The 14,845-nt window shown below is 45.7% G+C and overlaps 1 protein-coding gene and 1 non-coding gene across 10 annotated transcripts in view; both read left to right on the top strand.

Annotated features, from left to right (window-relative positions):
- Positions 1-14,845, top strand: part of SLC37A3 (solute carrier family 37 member 3) — a 65,941-nt gene that overhangs the window by 20,962 nt on the left and 30,134 nt on the right. For 8 of the 9 annotated variants that reach the window (XR_004432771.1, XM_033192466.1, XM_033192459.1 and 5 more), the window contains one exon: positions 10,122-10,214. Coding sequence is in view for 8 of the 9 variants with exons in the window: in XM_033192466.1 (XP_033048357.1) it covers positions 10,122-10,214 (93 nt within the window). In the remaining variant the exon portion in view is untranslated. Of the gene's footprint in view, positions 1-1,098; positions 1,210-10,121; positions 10,215-14,845 lie in introns of those variants that run through there. The other variant, XM_033192464.1, reaches the window with a different exon arrangement.
- On the top strand, positions 3,724-3,825 carry LOC117073898. Its single transcript, XR_004433445.1, has one exon. It is a non-coding gene; the product is annotated as a small nucleolar RNA U13 (small nucleolar RNA).

Below are 14,845 nucleotides of genomic sequence, written 5' to 3' on the forward strand. Positions count from 1 at the left end.
TTTTTTTGAGATGGAGTCTTACCCTTTTGCCAGGCTGGAGTGCAGTGGTGTGATCTCGGCTCACTGCAACATCTACCTCCCAGGTTCAAGCGATTCTCCTGCATCAGCCTCCCGAGTAGCTGGGGACTACAGGCGCCCGCCACCATGCCCGGCTACTTTTTGTATTTTTTAGTAGAGACAGGGTTTCACCATGTTGGCCAGGATGGTCTTGATCTCTTGACCTCGTGATCCTCCTGCCTCAGCCTCCCAAAGTGCTGGGATTACAGGTGTGAGTCACCGCCCCTGGCCCAGATCATAAATCTTAAAGATGGAAGTGGTCTTAGAGAGATCATGCACCCTACCCTCCCAGATTGGAATCTTTCTTTGTCATTCTTGGAAGATAACCATCCAGTTTCTGCTTCAGTAGTTCTAGGCAGAAGAAACTTGCTGTTGTGTGAGGTGGATGCTTACATTTTTATTCAGCTTTTGAAGAAAATTCCTCCCTGTCTCTCTAAGTTTCTGTTTAGGCAAAACATTCTTGGCTCCTTCAGCTGTAGTTTAGTGACACTGAGCACTAATTGTGGGATTTCAGGTACAGCCTGAACAATATAGAGAAAAACAGGATTTCATTTAGGCGCTAGATTTCCAGTTGGATTGCCTAAGGCTGCCTTTATTTTTAAGTAACTGGGTTGGGGGTTCCCAAGACCACCCCCAGTTTGGTGATTAACTAGGAGGACTCAACATAGAGTACATGTGGCTGTAATTTATTCCAGTGAGAGGATATGAGGTAAACTCAGCAAAGGGAAGAGGCCGGTGTGGTGTGAAGTCTGGAAGAGGCCAGGCCCAGAGGCCTCTTTCATTAATTTTTAATTTTAAAAAGTTGTTAAATTATTTTTTAAGAGATAGGGCTCTTGCTATGTTGCCCAGGCCATACTTGAACTCCTGGACTCAAACGATCCTCCTGTCTCAGCCTCCTGAGTAGCTGGGACTACAGGTGTGTGCCATCATGGCCAGCTAAATAAATATTTTGCTTATATATTTTTAAAAGTTAAAAAGTTAAACAGAAAAACATTTCTTAAGTGCTCTAAATAGCATCCTAAAAAGTACCTTTTATAGCTTTCATTTTTATGCTTAGCTCTGGGTGTTTTACAAAAAGAGTTCAGCAGACACAGTCTCTGTTACCTTTAGAACTTATAATGGATCCACTGACATGGACAAACATTGGAAATGGTAAGTAAACATAATAAACATAAAATCTATGTCTGTAGATAATAATCACTAGATCTTATATTTGAGAACAACTCAGCTAAAATCTATAATAAAAATATGTACAGTTCTTACATGAGAATGGTGCTAGAGAATCTAAAATTATCCCCAGGAGAAGGAAGAAGAATTTAAAGTGTCTTGGGCCAGGCGCGATGGCTCAGGCCTGTAATCCCACCACTTTGGGAGGCCTAGGCAGGAGGATTGCTTGAGCCCAGGAGTTTGAGACTAGTCTGGGCAACATAGAGAGACCACTGTCTCTACAAAAATGAAAAAAAACACCAAACAAACAAACAAACAAACACTTTGGGAGGCCGAGGCGGGCAGATCACTTGAGGTTAGGAGTTCGAGAGCAGCCTGGCCAACATGGCGACACTCCATCTCTACTGAAAATACAAAAATTAGCTGGGTATGGTGGTGCATGTCTGTAGTCCCAGCTTCTTGGGAGGCTGAGGCAGGAGAATGGCTTGAACCCGGGAGGTGGAGTTTGCAGTGAGCTGAGATCATGCCATTGCGCTCCAGTCTGGGTGACAGAGTGAGACTGTCTCAAAAAAAAAAAAAAAAAAAAAATTTAGCTGGGTATGGTGGCACATATCTGTACTCCCAGCTACTTAGGAGGCTGAGGTGGGAGGATGATTTGGTCTCTGGAGGTCAAGGCTGCAGTGAGCCATGTTTGTGCCACTGCACTCCAGCTTGGGTGACAGAGCAAGACCCTGTTCCAAAACGTGTCTTTGGAGATTCCATCTCAACCTTATGCACAGCTACTTGGTAGATTCCCACGTAAACATGTTCCACTCTGCCTTGTGCAAAGAACCACATGCGTAAGTTGGCCTATCGTCCATCCTCTGCTCACCACTTTGAGGAAGCCCTTCCGTGTTAGTGAGCCTCCCCTGTCCTCCTGCATAGCCCTTATTCTGTTATAAACATTCTCACCTGGGAAACCCGCACAGGGACCTTTAGTGTGTGCACAGGAAGTACCTCACATCGAGCAAGTGTAGTAGCTTATATAGTCCCCCCAGCACAATACAAGAAAACCCTGCAGTACATTCAGGCTGATAAGTTCACATCAAACGTACGCTCAGACCAGGTTGAATCACATTTAGCATGTTGACTTAGTTGTATTGGTGACTTTCATTAAACATTGGATGGTTCACTATGAATAACTGGAACATGACTAACCAAGTAGTATAGTCATCCTGATCTGAGCTATGTTATTGATGTTAACTTTCTTCTCTAGGCTTTTTTCTGTTACCCTGTTTCCTGCATCTGTTTGTTAGTCCTACTTTCTTTTTTTTTTTTTTTTGAGACAGAGTCTCGCTCTGTCACCCAGGCTGGAGTGCAGTGGCCGGATCGCAGCTCACTGCAAGCTCCGCCTCCCGGATTTTACGCCATTCTGCTGCCTCAGCCTCCCAAGGTAGCTGGGACTACAGGCGCGGCCACCTCGCCTGGCTAGTTTTTTTGTAGTTTTTAGTAGAGACGGGGTTTCACCGTGTTAGCCAGGATGGTCTCGATCTCCTGACCTCGCGATCCGCCCGTCTCGGCCTCCCAAAGTGCTAGGATTACAGGCTTGAGCCACCGCACCCGGCCAGTCCTACTTTCTTCTTTTAGTTTTTGGTTCAGTTTTGTTTTCCATTTAAGTCAACAGTCAAAAAATATATTTCAACTGAATTCTGGCAGTGAAGCAGAAAAAAAGCTGTTTAAAATCTGTTAATTCTTGTAAAAGCCACACCTGCAGGGAGTTTTCGGTAACTTCTTAGAGGAGTAAAGAAAACCTACAACTTTGAGCAGCTGCTTAATAAGGTCCTTGTCTCTAGCTCACACTGGTGCGGGTACCCAGCAGGGCTTAATCATGGGTCCTGATGAGTCTGGTGGGCACACAAGCATGGAAGACTGTGGTTGCAGGGAAAATGTGGGAATGTCACTCTAATTGAAGACATTTAGGACCCCAAATTGGCATTGCTGAAAATACCGTTTGATGTCAGCTGTGTGAGCCTGCACTGCTTTCTCATCTTGGATAGAACGCGTCTTCAAAGTATGTGTGAAGTGGCATTAAAGTAACCAGATTGGTTCCAGAAGCCACCCAGAAATTAGTTCCACTGCTTTGGAATCACACTTTATTATTTGTTTATGATTTGGGGATTTTATTTTATTTTATTTTATTTATTTTTTTTGAGACGGAGTCTGGCTCTGTCGCCCAGGCTGGAGTGCGGTGGCCGGATCTCAGCTCACTGCAAGCTCCGCCTCCCAGGTTCACGTCATTCTCCTGCCTCCGCCTCCCAAGTAGCTGGGACTACAGGCGCCCGCCTCGTCGCCCGGCTAGTTTTTTGTATTCTTTAGTAGAGACGGGGTTTCACCGTATTAGCCAGGATGGTCTCGATCTCCTGACCTCGTGATCCGCCCGTCTCGGCCTCCCAAAGTGCTGGGATTACAGGCTTGAGCCACCGCGCCCGGCCTATTTTTTGTTAAAGATATATTTCTTTGATTCTTTTGTAGTTCATAAGCTGGATTATTGAGTATTCACACACGTGTGAGATGTGCCACCCTTGGACCTTGTTACAACGTGGGCACATTACTCATTTGACATGGATTAAAAATAAAGATATTTTTGGCCGGGTGCGGTGGCTCAAGCCTGTAATCCCAGCACTTTGGGAGGCCGAGACGGGCGGATCACGAGGTCAGGAGATCGAGACCATCCTGGCTAACGTGGTGAAACCCCGTCTCTACTAAAAAATACAAAAAACTAGCCGGGCGAGGTGGCGGGCGCCTGTAGTCCCAGCTACTCGGGAGGCTGAGGCAGGAGAATGGTGTGAACCCGGGGGGCGGAGCTTGCAGTGAGCTGAGATCCGGCCACTGCACTCCAGCCTGGGCGACAGAGCGAGACTCCGTCTCAAAAAAAAAAAAAAAGATATTTTTTAAAATTGCTGATTGCGATTTTTCTCTTCAATATTCTTTTAAATTTAAATATTTTTTTTTTTTTTTTTTTTTTTTGAGACGGAGTCTTGCCCTGTATCTCAGGCTGGAGTGCAATGGCGCTCTCTCAGCTCACTGCAATTTCTGCCTCCCAGGTTCAAGCGATTCTCCTAAGTCTACGGGGTAGCTGGGATTACAGGTGCACACCACCATGCCCAGCTGATTTTTTGTATTTTAGTAGAGATGAGGTTTCACCGTGTTGCCCAGGCTGGTCTCGAACTCGAACTCCTGAGCTCAGGCAATCCACCTGCCCCTGCCTTCCAAAGTGCTAGGATTACAAGCATAAGCCACTGTGCCCGGCCTGTTTTTTTTTTTTCTTTTTTTCTTTTTTTGAGGTGCAGTCTTGATCTGTCACCCAGGCCGGAGTGCAGTGGCACAATCTTGGCTCACTGTAACTTTTGCCTCCTGGGTTGAAGCGATTCTTCTGCCTCAACCTTCTGAGTAGCTGGGACTACAGGCGCGTGCCACCACACCTGGCTAATTTTTGTATTTTTAATAGAGATGGGGTTTCACCATATTGGCCAAGCTGGTCTCAAACTCCTGGCCTTGTGATCCCCCCATCTCGGTCTCCCAAAGTGCTGGGATTACAGGCGTGAGCCACCGCGCCGGCCTTGTTTGTTTTTTAAGACGGGGTCTTGTGCTGTTGCTCAGGCTGGAGTAGTGGCATGATCATAGCTCACTGCAGCCTTGAAGTCCTGGGCTCAAGCGATCTCCCCATCTCAGCCTCCTGTACTCTGGCACTACAGGTGTGCACCACCATGCCCAGCTAATTTATTTTTATTTTTGTAGAGATGGGGGGCGGTTCTCACCATGTTGCCTATGCTGGTCTTGAACTCCTGGTCTCAAGGGATCCTCCTGCCTAGGCCTCCCAGAGTGTTGGATTATAAGCATGAGCTACTGCACCCAGCCTCTTTAAATATTCTAAAATCAATTTTTTTTTTTTTTTTTTGAGATTGTGTCTTGCTTTGTCACCCAGGCTGGAGTACAGTGGCATAATCTCAGCTCACTGCAACCTCTGCGTCTCTGGGTTCAAGCAGTTCTTCCGCCTCAGTCTCACGAGTAGCTGGGCCTACAGGCACATGCCACCGCGCCCGGCTAGTTTTTGTATTTTTTCGTAGAGATGAGGCTTTGCCATGTTGGCCAGGCTGGTCTCAAACTCCTGACCTCAAGTGACTGACCTGTCTCGGCCTCCCAGAGTGCTTGGGATGGTAGGCATGAGCCACTGTACCCGGCCTAAAATCAAAATTTCTTTCTGTAACAACCCATCTCAGAAATGCCAGGATATTATAATTAGTAAGTACCTTAGAAATGATTTAGTCCAAGCATTTTCTAGCTTTTTGGTCATAGGACCCCAAAATGTTTTTGGTTGTATGGGTTTATATCTATAGATACTAGTTTAGAAATTAAAGCTGAGAATTTAAAAAATACATTGGAGTTTTTGGGATTGCATTTTAATGAATTAAATAAGTCAATAAATATTGACATAAATAACATCTTCTGAAAAATGACTTTTTCAAAACAAAATAATGAGTGGCATTGTTTTACAGTTTTGCACATCATTTCATGTCTGTTAATAGGAGATAGTGGGTTTTCATGTCTCCTTTGAATTCAGTGTGTTGCAGAGTTTATTCAAAGATTTTTTTTTTTTTTTTTAAATTTGATACGGAGTCTTGCTCTGTCTCCCAGGCTGGAGTGCAGTGGCTGGATCTCAGCTCACTGCAAGCTCCGCCTCCCGGGTTTACACCATTCTCCTGCCTCAGCCTCCCGAGTAGCTGGGACTACAGGCGCCCGCCACCTCGCCCGGCTAGTTTTTTGTATTTTTTAGTAGAGATGGGGTTTCACCGTGTTAGCCAGAATGGTCTTGATCTCCTGACCTCGTGATCCGCCCGTCTCGGCCTCCCAAAGTGCTGGGATTACAGGCTTGAGCCACCGCGACCGGCCTATTCAAAGATCTTTAGCTGGGCATGGTGGAGTGTGTCTGTAGTCCCACATACTCAGGAAGCTATTGCTGGATTGCTTGAGCCTAGGATTTCAAGAGCAACCTGGGCAACATAATGAGACCCCATCTCAAAAAAAAAAATTCTTTGAAATATAGGAAGAAAATTTGACCTTTTCACAGATTTGAAGTTAGAAAAGAGGGAAGTGTTTTTGTAGCCTTTTCAGCTAGTTGTGGATGTTCATTTGTCTTTGGTACTACAGCAAAATTTGGATAAGTGATAATTTCTTAAAAATTAGTTCCGGTGATGGAATCTGTATCAATGCACTTTGGAATACTCTTACATTAAGATCCATTGGTCTGTGTTGTTCTTTGGATCTTTAAAGTGACAGGCTCATTTCATTCATGTCTGAGGCAATCCCTGCCAAATACTCAAATCTGAGTAACTAGTTTCTCAGTCTTTCAAGTCAAAATACGTTCCAGTTGCTTTGGTAGCAGAAGTGATTCTTGCAGACTTTCTACTTACTGACACAGAATATGAAAAATTATTGGCTGGATGCAGTGGCTCACTCCTGTAATCCCAGCACTTTGGGAGGCTGAGGGGAGCAGATAACGAGGTCAGGAGTTTGAGATCAGCCTGACCAACATGGTGAAACCCTGTCTCTACTAAAATTACAAAAATTAGCTGGGCATGGTGGCACGTGCCTGTAATTTCAACTACTCAGGAGCCTGAGGCAGGAGAATCGTCTGAACCCGGGAGGCAGAGGTTGCAGTGAGCCGAGATCCCACCACTGCACTCAAGCCCGGGCGACAGAGTGAGGCTGTGTCTCAAAAAAAAAAAAAAAAAGAAAAGAAAAAGAAAAATTGTTTTACTCAAGGACCTACAGTTTATAAAATTAAAAATTTTTACTGCTTTGTGAAGGACAGTCTTATGTGACACTGGCTTTTTTTTTTTTTGTTTGTTTTTTGAGATAGAGTCTCACTCTGTCACCCAGGCTGAAGTACAGTGGCACAATCTCAGTTCAGTGCAACCTCCTCCTCTCAGGTTCAAGGAGTTCTACTGCCTCAGCTTCCCGAGTAGCTGGGATTGCAGGCACCCGCCACCACACCCGGCTAATTTTTATAATTTTAGCAGAGATGGGGTTTCACCATGTTGGTCAGGCTGGTCTTGAACTTTTGACTTCAAGTGATCCACCCTCCTGGGCCTCCCAAAGTGCCGGGATTACAGGTGTGAGCCGCCCAGCCCAGCCGACGTTGGCTTTTTAAAATCCTGTTTTGGTTTTTTATTGTGAGGATGTTGCAGTGAGCAATATGGTGATTACTAGTGCTGTCTGGCATTACTGCCTTGGCTCATGCTAAGGTGCGGCAGTTTCTCTCCAGTGCAGAAGGGAACAAAGTCGAAAGGACATCACATTTTAATGTGGTGCAAATAATTTTGACCTTGCAGACCCCCTTGGAGGAAGGCTCTGGAGGCCTCTCCGTCTACCCGAGTTCCGTGGACCACAGTTGGAGGGCTGTGATCTGGTCCATCTCCCATCCTGTTGAAGAACCCCTTCTGTATCTTTGAGAAATTACCTTCCCGTTTCCCTCAAGGATGTCTGTTGTGGGGGAAATTCACTACACCGTGAAGCAGCCCATTACATTTTTGAAAGTTCTGTAAACTAACTCAGATCTTTTTTCCACCACTGGCCCTTCATAAAGTTGAGGATAACTTTTCACAGATCCCCTGTGTGTCTCTTTTTCAGCATAAATTTATATTTCCATTTCCTTCAGTGGTTCCTCTCATGGCCTGGTTTCGTATATCCTGCTCCTCTTTCTTTAAAATGAAAATGAATGGACATTATTTAATTCATTACAAAAGATACTGACAAAATAACCATGGGTTATTTTCACTGTTAGACTCTGTATAAATATGTGTAAGACTTGGTTCTTATCCTAAAGGAAGTTAAAAAACTGGATTCATTTCAACACAGCTGAAGAATATAAACATCCTGCAGAATCATACATGGCATTTTGCAGTTAGAAAGAACCTAGCTCTCGGCTGGGTGCAGTGGTTCACGCCTGTAATCTCAGCACTTTGGGAGGTGGAGGCTGGCAAATCACTTGAGGTCGGGATTTCAAGACCAGCATGGCCAACATGGCAAAACCCCATCTCTACTAAAAATACAAAAACTATCTGGGCATGGTGGCACGTGCCTGTAATCCTAGCTGAGGGAGGCTGAGGCAGGAGAATCCCTTGCACCCAGGAGGTGGAGGTTGCAGTGAGCCAAGGTCGGACGCCACTGCCCTCCAGCCTGGGCAATGGAGTGAGACTCCATCTCAAAAAAATAAAAAAATAATAAAAATAGAACTTAACTCGTTTTGTGGTTCTACAGACTGGCCACTGAGGTACTCTGAGAGCTGCTCAGCTGTTTTGTTGTGATTGGGTTGTAGGTGGGATGCGATCTCCCTTCCCTAAGCTCCTGGGGTTGCTAGGTGGGGCTTGGGATAGCCTCCTCCTGATTTTAGACTGGTGGATATTCCCAGTCCAATTAACTCTGACCTTGAACATCTTCTTCAGTTTACCCCAGTGTGTTGTACAAAGATCGTTTTCTATGTGTGCCTATGAAGAAGCTGAGAAGTATTGGGATAAGTGGCCTCTCTAGGGCAACAAATTCTTCTTTTTTTTTTTTTTTGAGACGGAGTATCACTCTGTCACCCGGGCTGTAGTGCAGCGGCACCACGATCTCGGCTCACTGCAAGCTCCGCCTCTCAGGTTCACACCGTTCTCCTGTAGGGCAACAAATTCTTAAGCATAGAGTTGGGGTTATAAGTTTTCTGAGTACCAGACTAGAAAGATAATAAAGTTGGCAAGACATTGTGATTTGATTGAAGTAGGTTAATGAAGGACACTTTTTTTCATTTTAAAAATCAAGATGTGATTTATAATTACCTTTTTAGTATACAGTTCTACAGTTTTTGATAAATACATACAGTGTTGTAACTATTCCAAGATATAGAACATCACCCCCTAGATTCTCTTTACCCCTTGTTAGTTAGCCCTTCTTGCTTCCCTCAGCCCTAGGCAACCACTGATCAGTAGGAAATTATTTTTGAAGAGTATTGTAAAATGTTTCCTTAGATGGAGTTAGACTTAATTTCTCCCATCCAAGTAGTAACCAGGCCTGACCCCACTTAACTAGCTGTATCAGATGAGATCGCGTGCTTTCAGGGTGGTATGGCCCTAGATGGTAGGCATAATTTCTAATTGATTGGATATTGAATTCTGCCAAAAAGATTATAATCAGAATTTATTTTTTATAAATGTCTGCTTTTAAACTTACTGCCCCACTTTCTCACTTAATTGACTGAGTCACTAGCGTTTGGGCATTCTAATGATACATGTTTGAGGTGATAGGTTAATTGCCCTGATTTGATCATTGCATGTTGCATATATGTTGAAATATCACACTGTACTCCCTTAATATGTACAATTATTATGTGTCATTTAAAAATAATAAAAGCAAAAAAAAAAAAACTAGTTATTTCTTTTCTTTTCTTTTTTGAGACAGAATTTTGCTCTCGTTGTCCAGGCTGGAGTGCAATGGTGCGATCTCTGCTCACTGCAACCTCCGCCTCCTGGGTTCAAGCAATTCTTGTGCCTCAGCCTCCCAAGTAGCTGGGATTATAGGCATGTGCCACCACGCCCAACTAATTTTGTATTTTTAGTAGAGATGGGCTGTCTCCATGTTGGTCAGGCTGGTCTCAAACTCCTGACCTAAGGTGATCTGCCTGCCTCGGCTTCCCCAAAGTGTTGGGATTACAGGTGTGAGCCACCGCGCCCGGCTATACTAGTTATTTCTAAATGCATTTGAAGTAAAAGTTGGTCTTGAGCATTACTGGTGTTTTGGAAGTGTTTGTGAAGGGGCTTTGGGAAACAGAAAGCCCTAGCAGATTCCACAGGGACTGACCCGTTCCTGCTGTCTTACTATAGATCTGGAGCAGCAACCATTTGTTCCCCAGTGCAGAGAAAGCGACTCTTTTCCTCGGAACACTGGATACCATTTTCCTCTTCTCCTATGCTGTGGTAAGTTTTAGAACTCTGGGGTTTAAAGGTAAAGAAAAATGTAAAAGGAAACAACGCTGAGCCTTACGAAATGTGTAAGGGATTTTGAATTTGCTGACCGAGGCAGAGTTCAATATTTCTGAAGTTTATATTTTTTATTCTTCCCATTCATTTATTAATTCATTCAACAGGTATTTATTGCTCATGTAGCACATGTCAATGGGAATTTATCCTGAACAACACAAAAATGCCCTGCCTGTATGGAGCCTGTGTTCTTCGGCGGGGAGCTTGGGGAGACAGTCACCAAATGCTATAAATAAATTGTAGAGTACATTTGAAGGTGATAAGTACAATGGAGGAAAATAAAGCAGAGAAGGGGGACTAAAGGGGCCCGGGTGAGGTTGTAATTTTAAGTAGCATAGCTGGGAGACCTCAGGAGGCAGCCGGCATTTGAGTGAAGACCCAAGCAGGTGACTGAGGTCGGTGTGCTTGGATCAGAGCTGTAAGAAGTGAGGCCAGAGTTGTGTTGGGGCTCAGATCTGTAGGGTTTTGGTGCCTTTGTGGGGGCTTTGGCTTTAACCTTGAGTGCGATGGGAGCTGCTGGAAGGTTTTGTGCAGAGCAGCAGCAGGACCTGACTTAGGTTTGGACAGGCACACTTGCTCTGGGAGCTGAGTTCTTTGGAGGTGAAGGATGATGATGGTGGCTTGGGTCCAGCATAGCAGTAACAGAGGTTGCAGGAAAGTAGATTTTAGTAGTGTGTTGGAGGTAAAGCCAATATTTTTTCCCTCTTGAATGTGGAATGTAAGAGAAATGTGTGAAGAACACCTCCAGGGTGGAAGTGTCATGGCGGAGGGGAAACTGGGGAGATAGAAAGATTTGAGGACTCACTTTTGGATGCATTACATTTGACCACTACTGCCCAGATGATGAAGAGCAGATGCTTGGTCATTGAGTCAGAGTTCAAGGTGTAGGTTCAGGCTGAAGATACACATCCTTGGCCTTTATTATTTTTTTTTTATTTTTGAGACAGAGTTTTGCTCTTGTCACCCAGGCTGGAGTGCAATGGCACGATCTTGGCTCACTGCAACCTCCGCTCAAGAGGTTCAAGCAATTCTCCTGCCTCAGCCTCCCGAGTAGCTGGGATTACAGGCACGCACCACCACGCCCGGCTAATTTTGTATTTTTTTAGTAGAGATGTTGGTCAGGCTGATCTCAAACTTCTGACCTCAGGCGATCTGCCTGCCTTGGCCTCCCAAGTGCTGGGATTACAGGCATGAGCCACCACGCCTTCCCTTTTAGATGATTTATAGATCAAAACTGTGAAGCTGCATGAATTGATCAAGGGAACAGGCGAGGGCAGGGAAGAGGTGTGAAGCCTGAGCCCTAGGGCTTCCAGTCCTCGGAGGTGGGTGTGGAATGGGCCAGGTGGCGGGGGTGGAGTGGTAAGGAAGGTGGGGTTGGGTGTGGGCTCACGCCTGTAATCCTAGCACTTTGGGAAGCCGAGGCGGGTGGATAACTTGGAGTCAGGAGTTTGAGACCATCCTGGCCAACATGAAGAAACCCCGTTTCCAATAAAAATACAAAAATTAGCCAGATGTGGGTGCCTGTAGTCCCAGCTACTTGGGAGGCTGAGGCAGGAGAATTACTTGAACCCAGGAGGAGGAGGTTGCAGTGAGCTGAGATTGTGCCACTGCACTCCAGCCTGGATGGCAAAATTAGATTCTGACTCCAAAAAAAAAAAAAAAGGAAGGCGGGATCCTGGAGAGGTAGCATCCTGGGAGACATTCCACGGTGGTGAGGAGTAATTCAGTATAAGGATAGGCCGCTGACATCTCTGGCTTGCTGTAGGAACGGCTGTGGTGGCTCCCACGTTAGAGTTCTGGAGCCTACGGTGGCAGCAGCTGGAACGTGGACTGTGAGAGTAGTCTTCCTTTTTTCCCCAGCATATAAGATGCTGTCTTTAAGTGTGCCTTATTAAAAACACCTTTTAGGCCGGGCGCGGTGGCTCAAGCCTGTAATCCCAGCACTTTGGGAGGCCGAGACGGGCGGATCACGAGGTCAGGAGTTCGAGACCATCCTGGCTAACACGGTGAAACCCCGTCTCTACTAAAAAATACAAAAAGCTAGCCGGGCGAGGTGGCTGGCGCCTGTAGTCCCAGCTACTCGGGAGGCTGAGGCAGGAGAATGGCGGGAACCCGGGAGGCGAAGCTTGCAGTGAGCTGAGATCTGGCCACTGCACTCCAGCCTGGGCGACAGAGCGAGACTCCGTCTCAAAAAAAAAAAAAAAACGCCTTTTAATTCTCAATGTTCAGGCAATGTGAAATACTGGGTAAAAGTCCTGAAGTAGTTTCTAAATGTTTATTTAGTTAATTATTTCTATTTATTTATTTTATTTTATTTATTATTTCTGTTTTGAGATGCAGACTTGCTCTGTCGCCCAGGCTGGAGTGCAGTGGCACGATCTCAGCTCACTGTAGCCTCTGCCTCCCGGGTTCCAGCAATTCTCCTGCCTCAGCCTTCTGGGTAACTGGGATTACAGGTGCACGCCACCATGCCCAGCTAATTTTTGTATTTTTAGTAGAGACGGAGTTTCACCATGTTGGCCAGGCTGGTCTCGAGCTCCTGTCCTCAGTTGATCTGCCCACCTCTGCCTTCCAAAGTGCTGGGATTACAGGCGTGAGCTACCACACCTGGCCTATATGTGTGTGTATGTGTGTGTGTGTGTGTGTGTATATATATATGTATTTATTTATTTTTTTTGAGACGGAGTCTCGCTCTGTTGCCCAGGCTGGAGTGCAGTGGCACAATCTTGGCTCACTGCAGCTTCCGCCCCCTGGGTTCAAGCAATTCTTCTGCCTCAGCCTCTCGAGTAGCTGGGACTGCAGACATGTGCCACCATGTCCTCCTAATTTTTTTTGTATTTTTAGTAGAGACGGGGTTTTACCATGTTGGTCAGGCTGGTCTCGAACTCCTGACCTCAAATTATCCGCCCGCCTCAACCTCCCAAAGTTCTGGGTGGGATTACAGGCATGAGCCACTGTGCCCAGCCTATTTGTTTAATTATTATTATTATTATTATTTTTTTTTTTTTTGAGACGGAGTCTCGCTCTGTCGCCCAGGCTGGAGTGCAGTGGCCGGATCTCAGCTCACTGCAATCTCCGCCTCACGGTTTCACGCCATTCTCCTGCCTCAGCCTCCTGAGCAGCTGGGACTACAGGCGCCCGCCACCTCGCCCGGCTAGTTTTTTGTATTTTTTAGTAGAGACGGGGTTTCACCGTGTTAGCCAGGATGGTCTCGATCTCCTGACCTTGTGATCCACCCGTCTCGGCCTCCCAAAGTGCTGGGATTACAGGCTTGAGCCACCGCGCCCGGCCTGTTTAATTATTAAGAGTATCTTTTCTTCAAAGAGGAAACAGAGAAACAGTTGGAATGGTTCTTTGGTCATTCATTTAGTCTGTATAAAATCCCCAGGTAGGGGCACTGGGCAAAACAGGGTGCTTGCTTCTCTTGGAGCCACTCATTTCCTTCAGGGACCATTTTAAGAGGCAGTGTAGTTTACTGGAAAGGCCAACTCTGCCATGATTAACTAGCTGTGTTAAACTTGGCTGCAAAGTAGAACTTAACCTTTTTTGGTATTTAGTTTCCTCATCTATAGAGTCATCTAGAGGAATAAATAGATTTAGGACATAAAAGATCAGTGCCATGAAAAATCAATGGTCATGGTTTTTTATCTTGAGCTGTACTTCCTTCTGTAACTTAGGGTCATTTTGCTTTCTGCAGCAAAACAGTGTATTGATTCTGGCGGGGCACGGTGGCTCACGCCTGTAATGCCACCCAGCACTTTGGGAGGCTGAGGCGGGTGGATCACCTGAGGTCAGGAGTTCGAGACCAGTCTGGCCAACATGGTGAAACCCCATCTCTACTAAAAATACAAAAATTAGCCAGGCATGGTGGTGCACACTTGTAGTCCCAGCTACTTGGGAGGCTGAGGCAGGAGAATCGCTTGAACCTAGGAGGCAGAGGCTACAGTGAGCCAAGATCGCACCATTGCATTTCAGCCTAGACGACAGAGTGAGACTCTGTCTCAAAAAAAAAGAGCATGTATTGTTATGTCATCTGAAGCAGAATTGAGATTTTCTTCATCCCTTTTGTTCTGTGTAGCATAAGTCCATGTGAGGGGCAGCTAGACAACATAGAATCTACTTTAAGGCTGACACGGTTCTCTTAGGATGAGGAAGCTTGATGATAATGAGGGAGAAACATTCATATTTAAATTTATCTTCTCTTTTTTTTTTGAGATGGAGTCTCACTCTATCGCCCAGGCTGGAGTGCAGTGGCGCGATCTTGGCTCACTGCAAGCTCCGGCTCCTGGGTTCAAGTAATTCTCCTGCCTCAGCCTCCCGAGTAGCTGGGATTACAGGCACGTGCCACCGTGCATGGCTAATTTTTGTATTTTAAGTAGAGACAGGGTTTCACCATGTCAGTCAGGCTGGTCTTGAACTCTTCACCTCAGGTGATCCACCCACCTCGGCCTCCCAAAGTGCTGGGTTTACAGGTGTGAGCTACTGCACTTGGTCATGTTTTTTTTTTTAGAGATGGGTTCTTGCTATGTTGGCCAGTTTGGTCTTGAACTATTGGCCTCAAGCAATTC

This window comes from Trachypithecus francoisi, unplaced genomic scaffold, assembly GCF_009764315.1.
Source record: "Trachypithecus francoisi isolate TF-2019V2 unplaced genomic scaffold, Tfra_2.0 Lachesis_group4, whole genome shotgun sequence".
Taxonomy (NCBI): Eukaryota; Metazoa; Chordata; class Mammalia; order Primates; family Cercopithecidae; genus Trachypithecus; species Trachypithecus francoisi.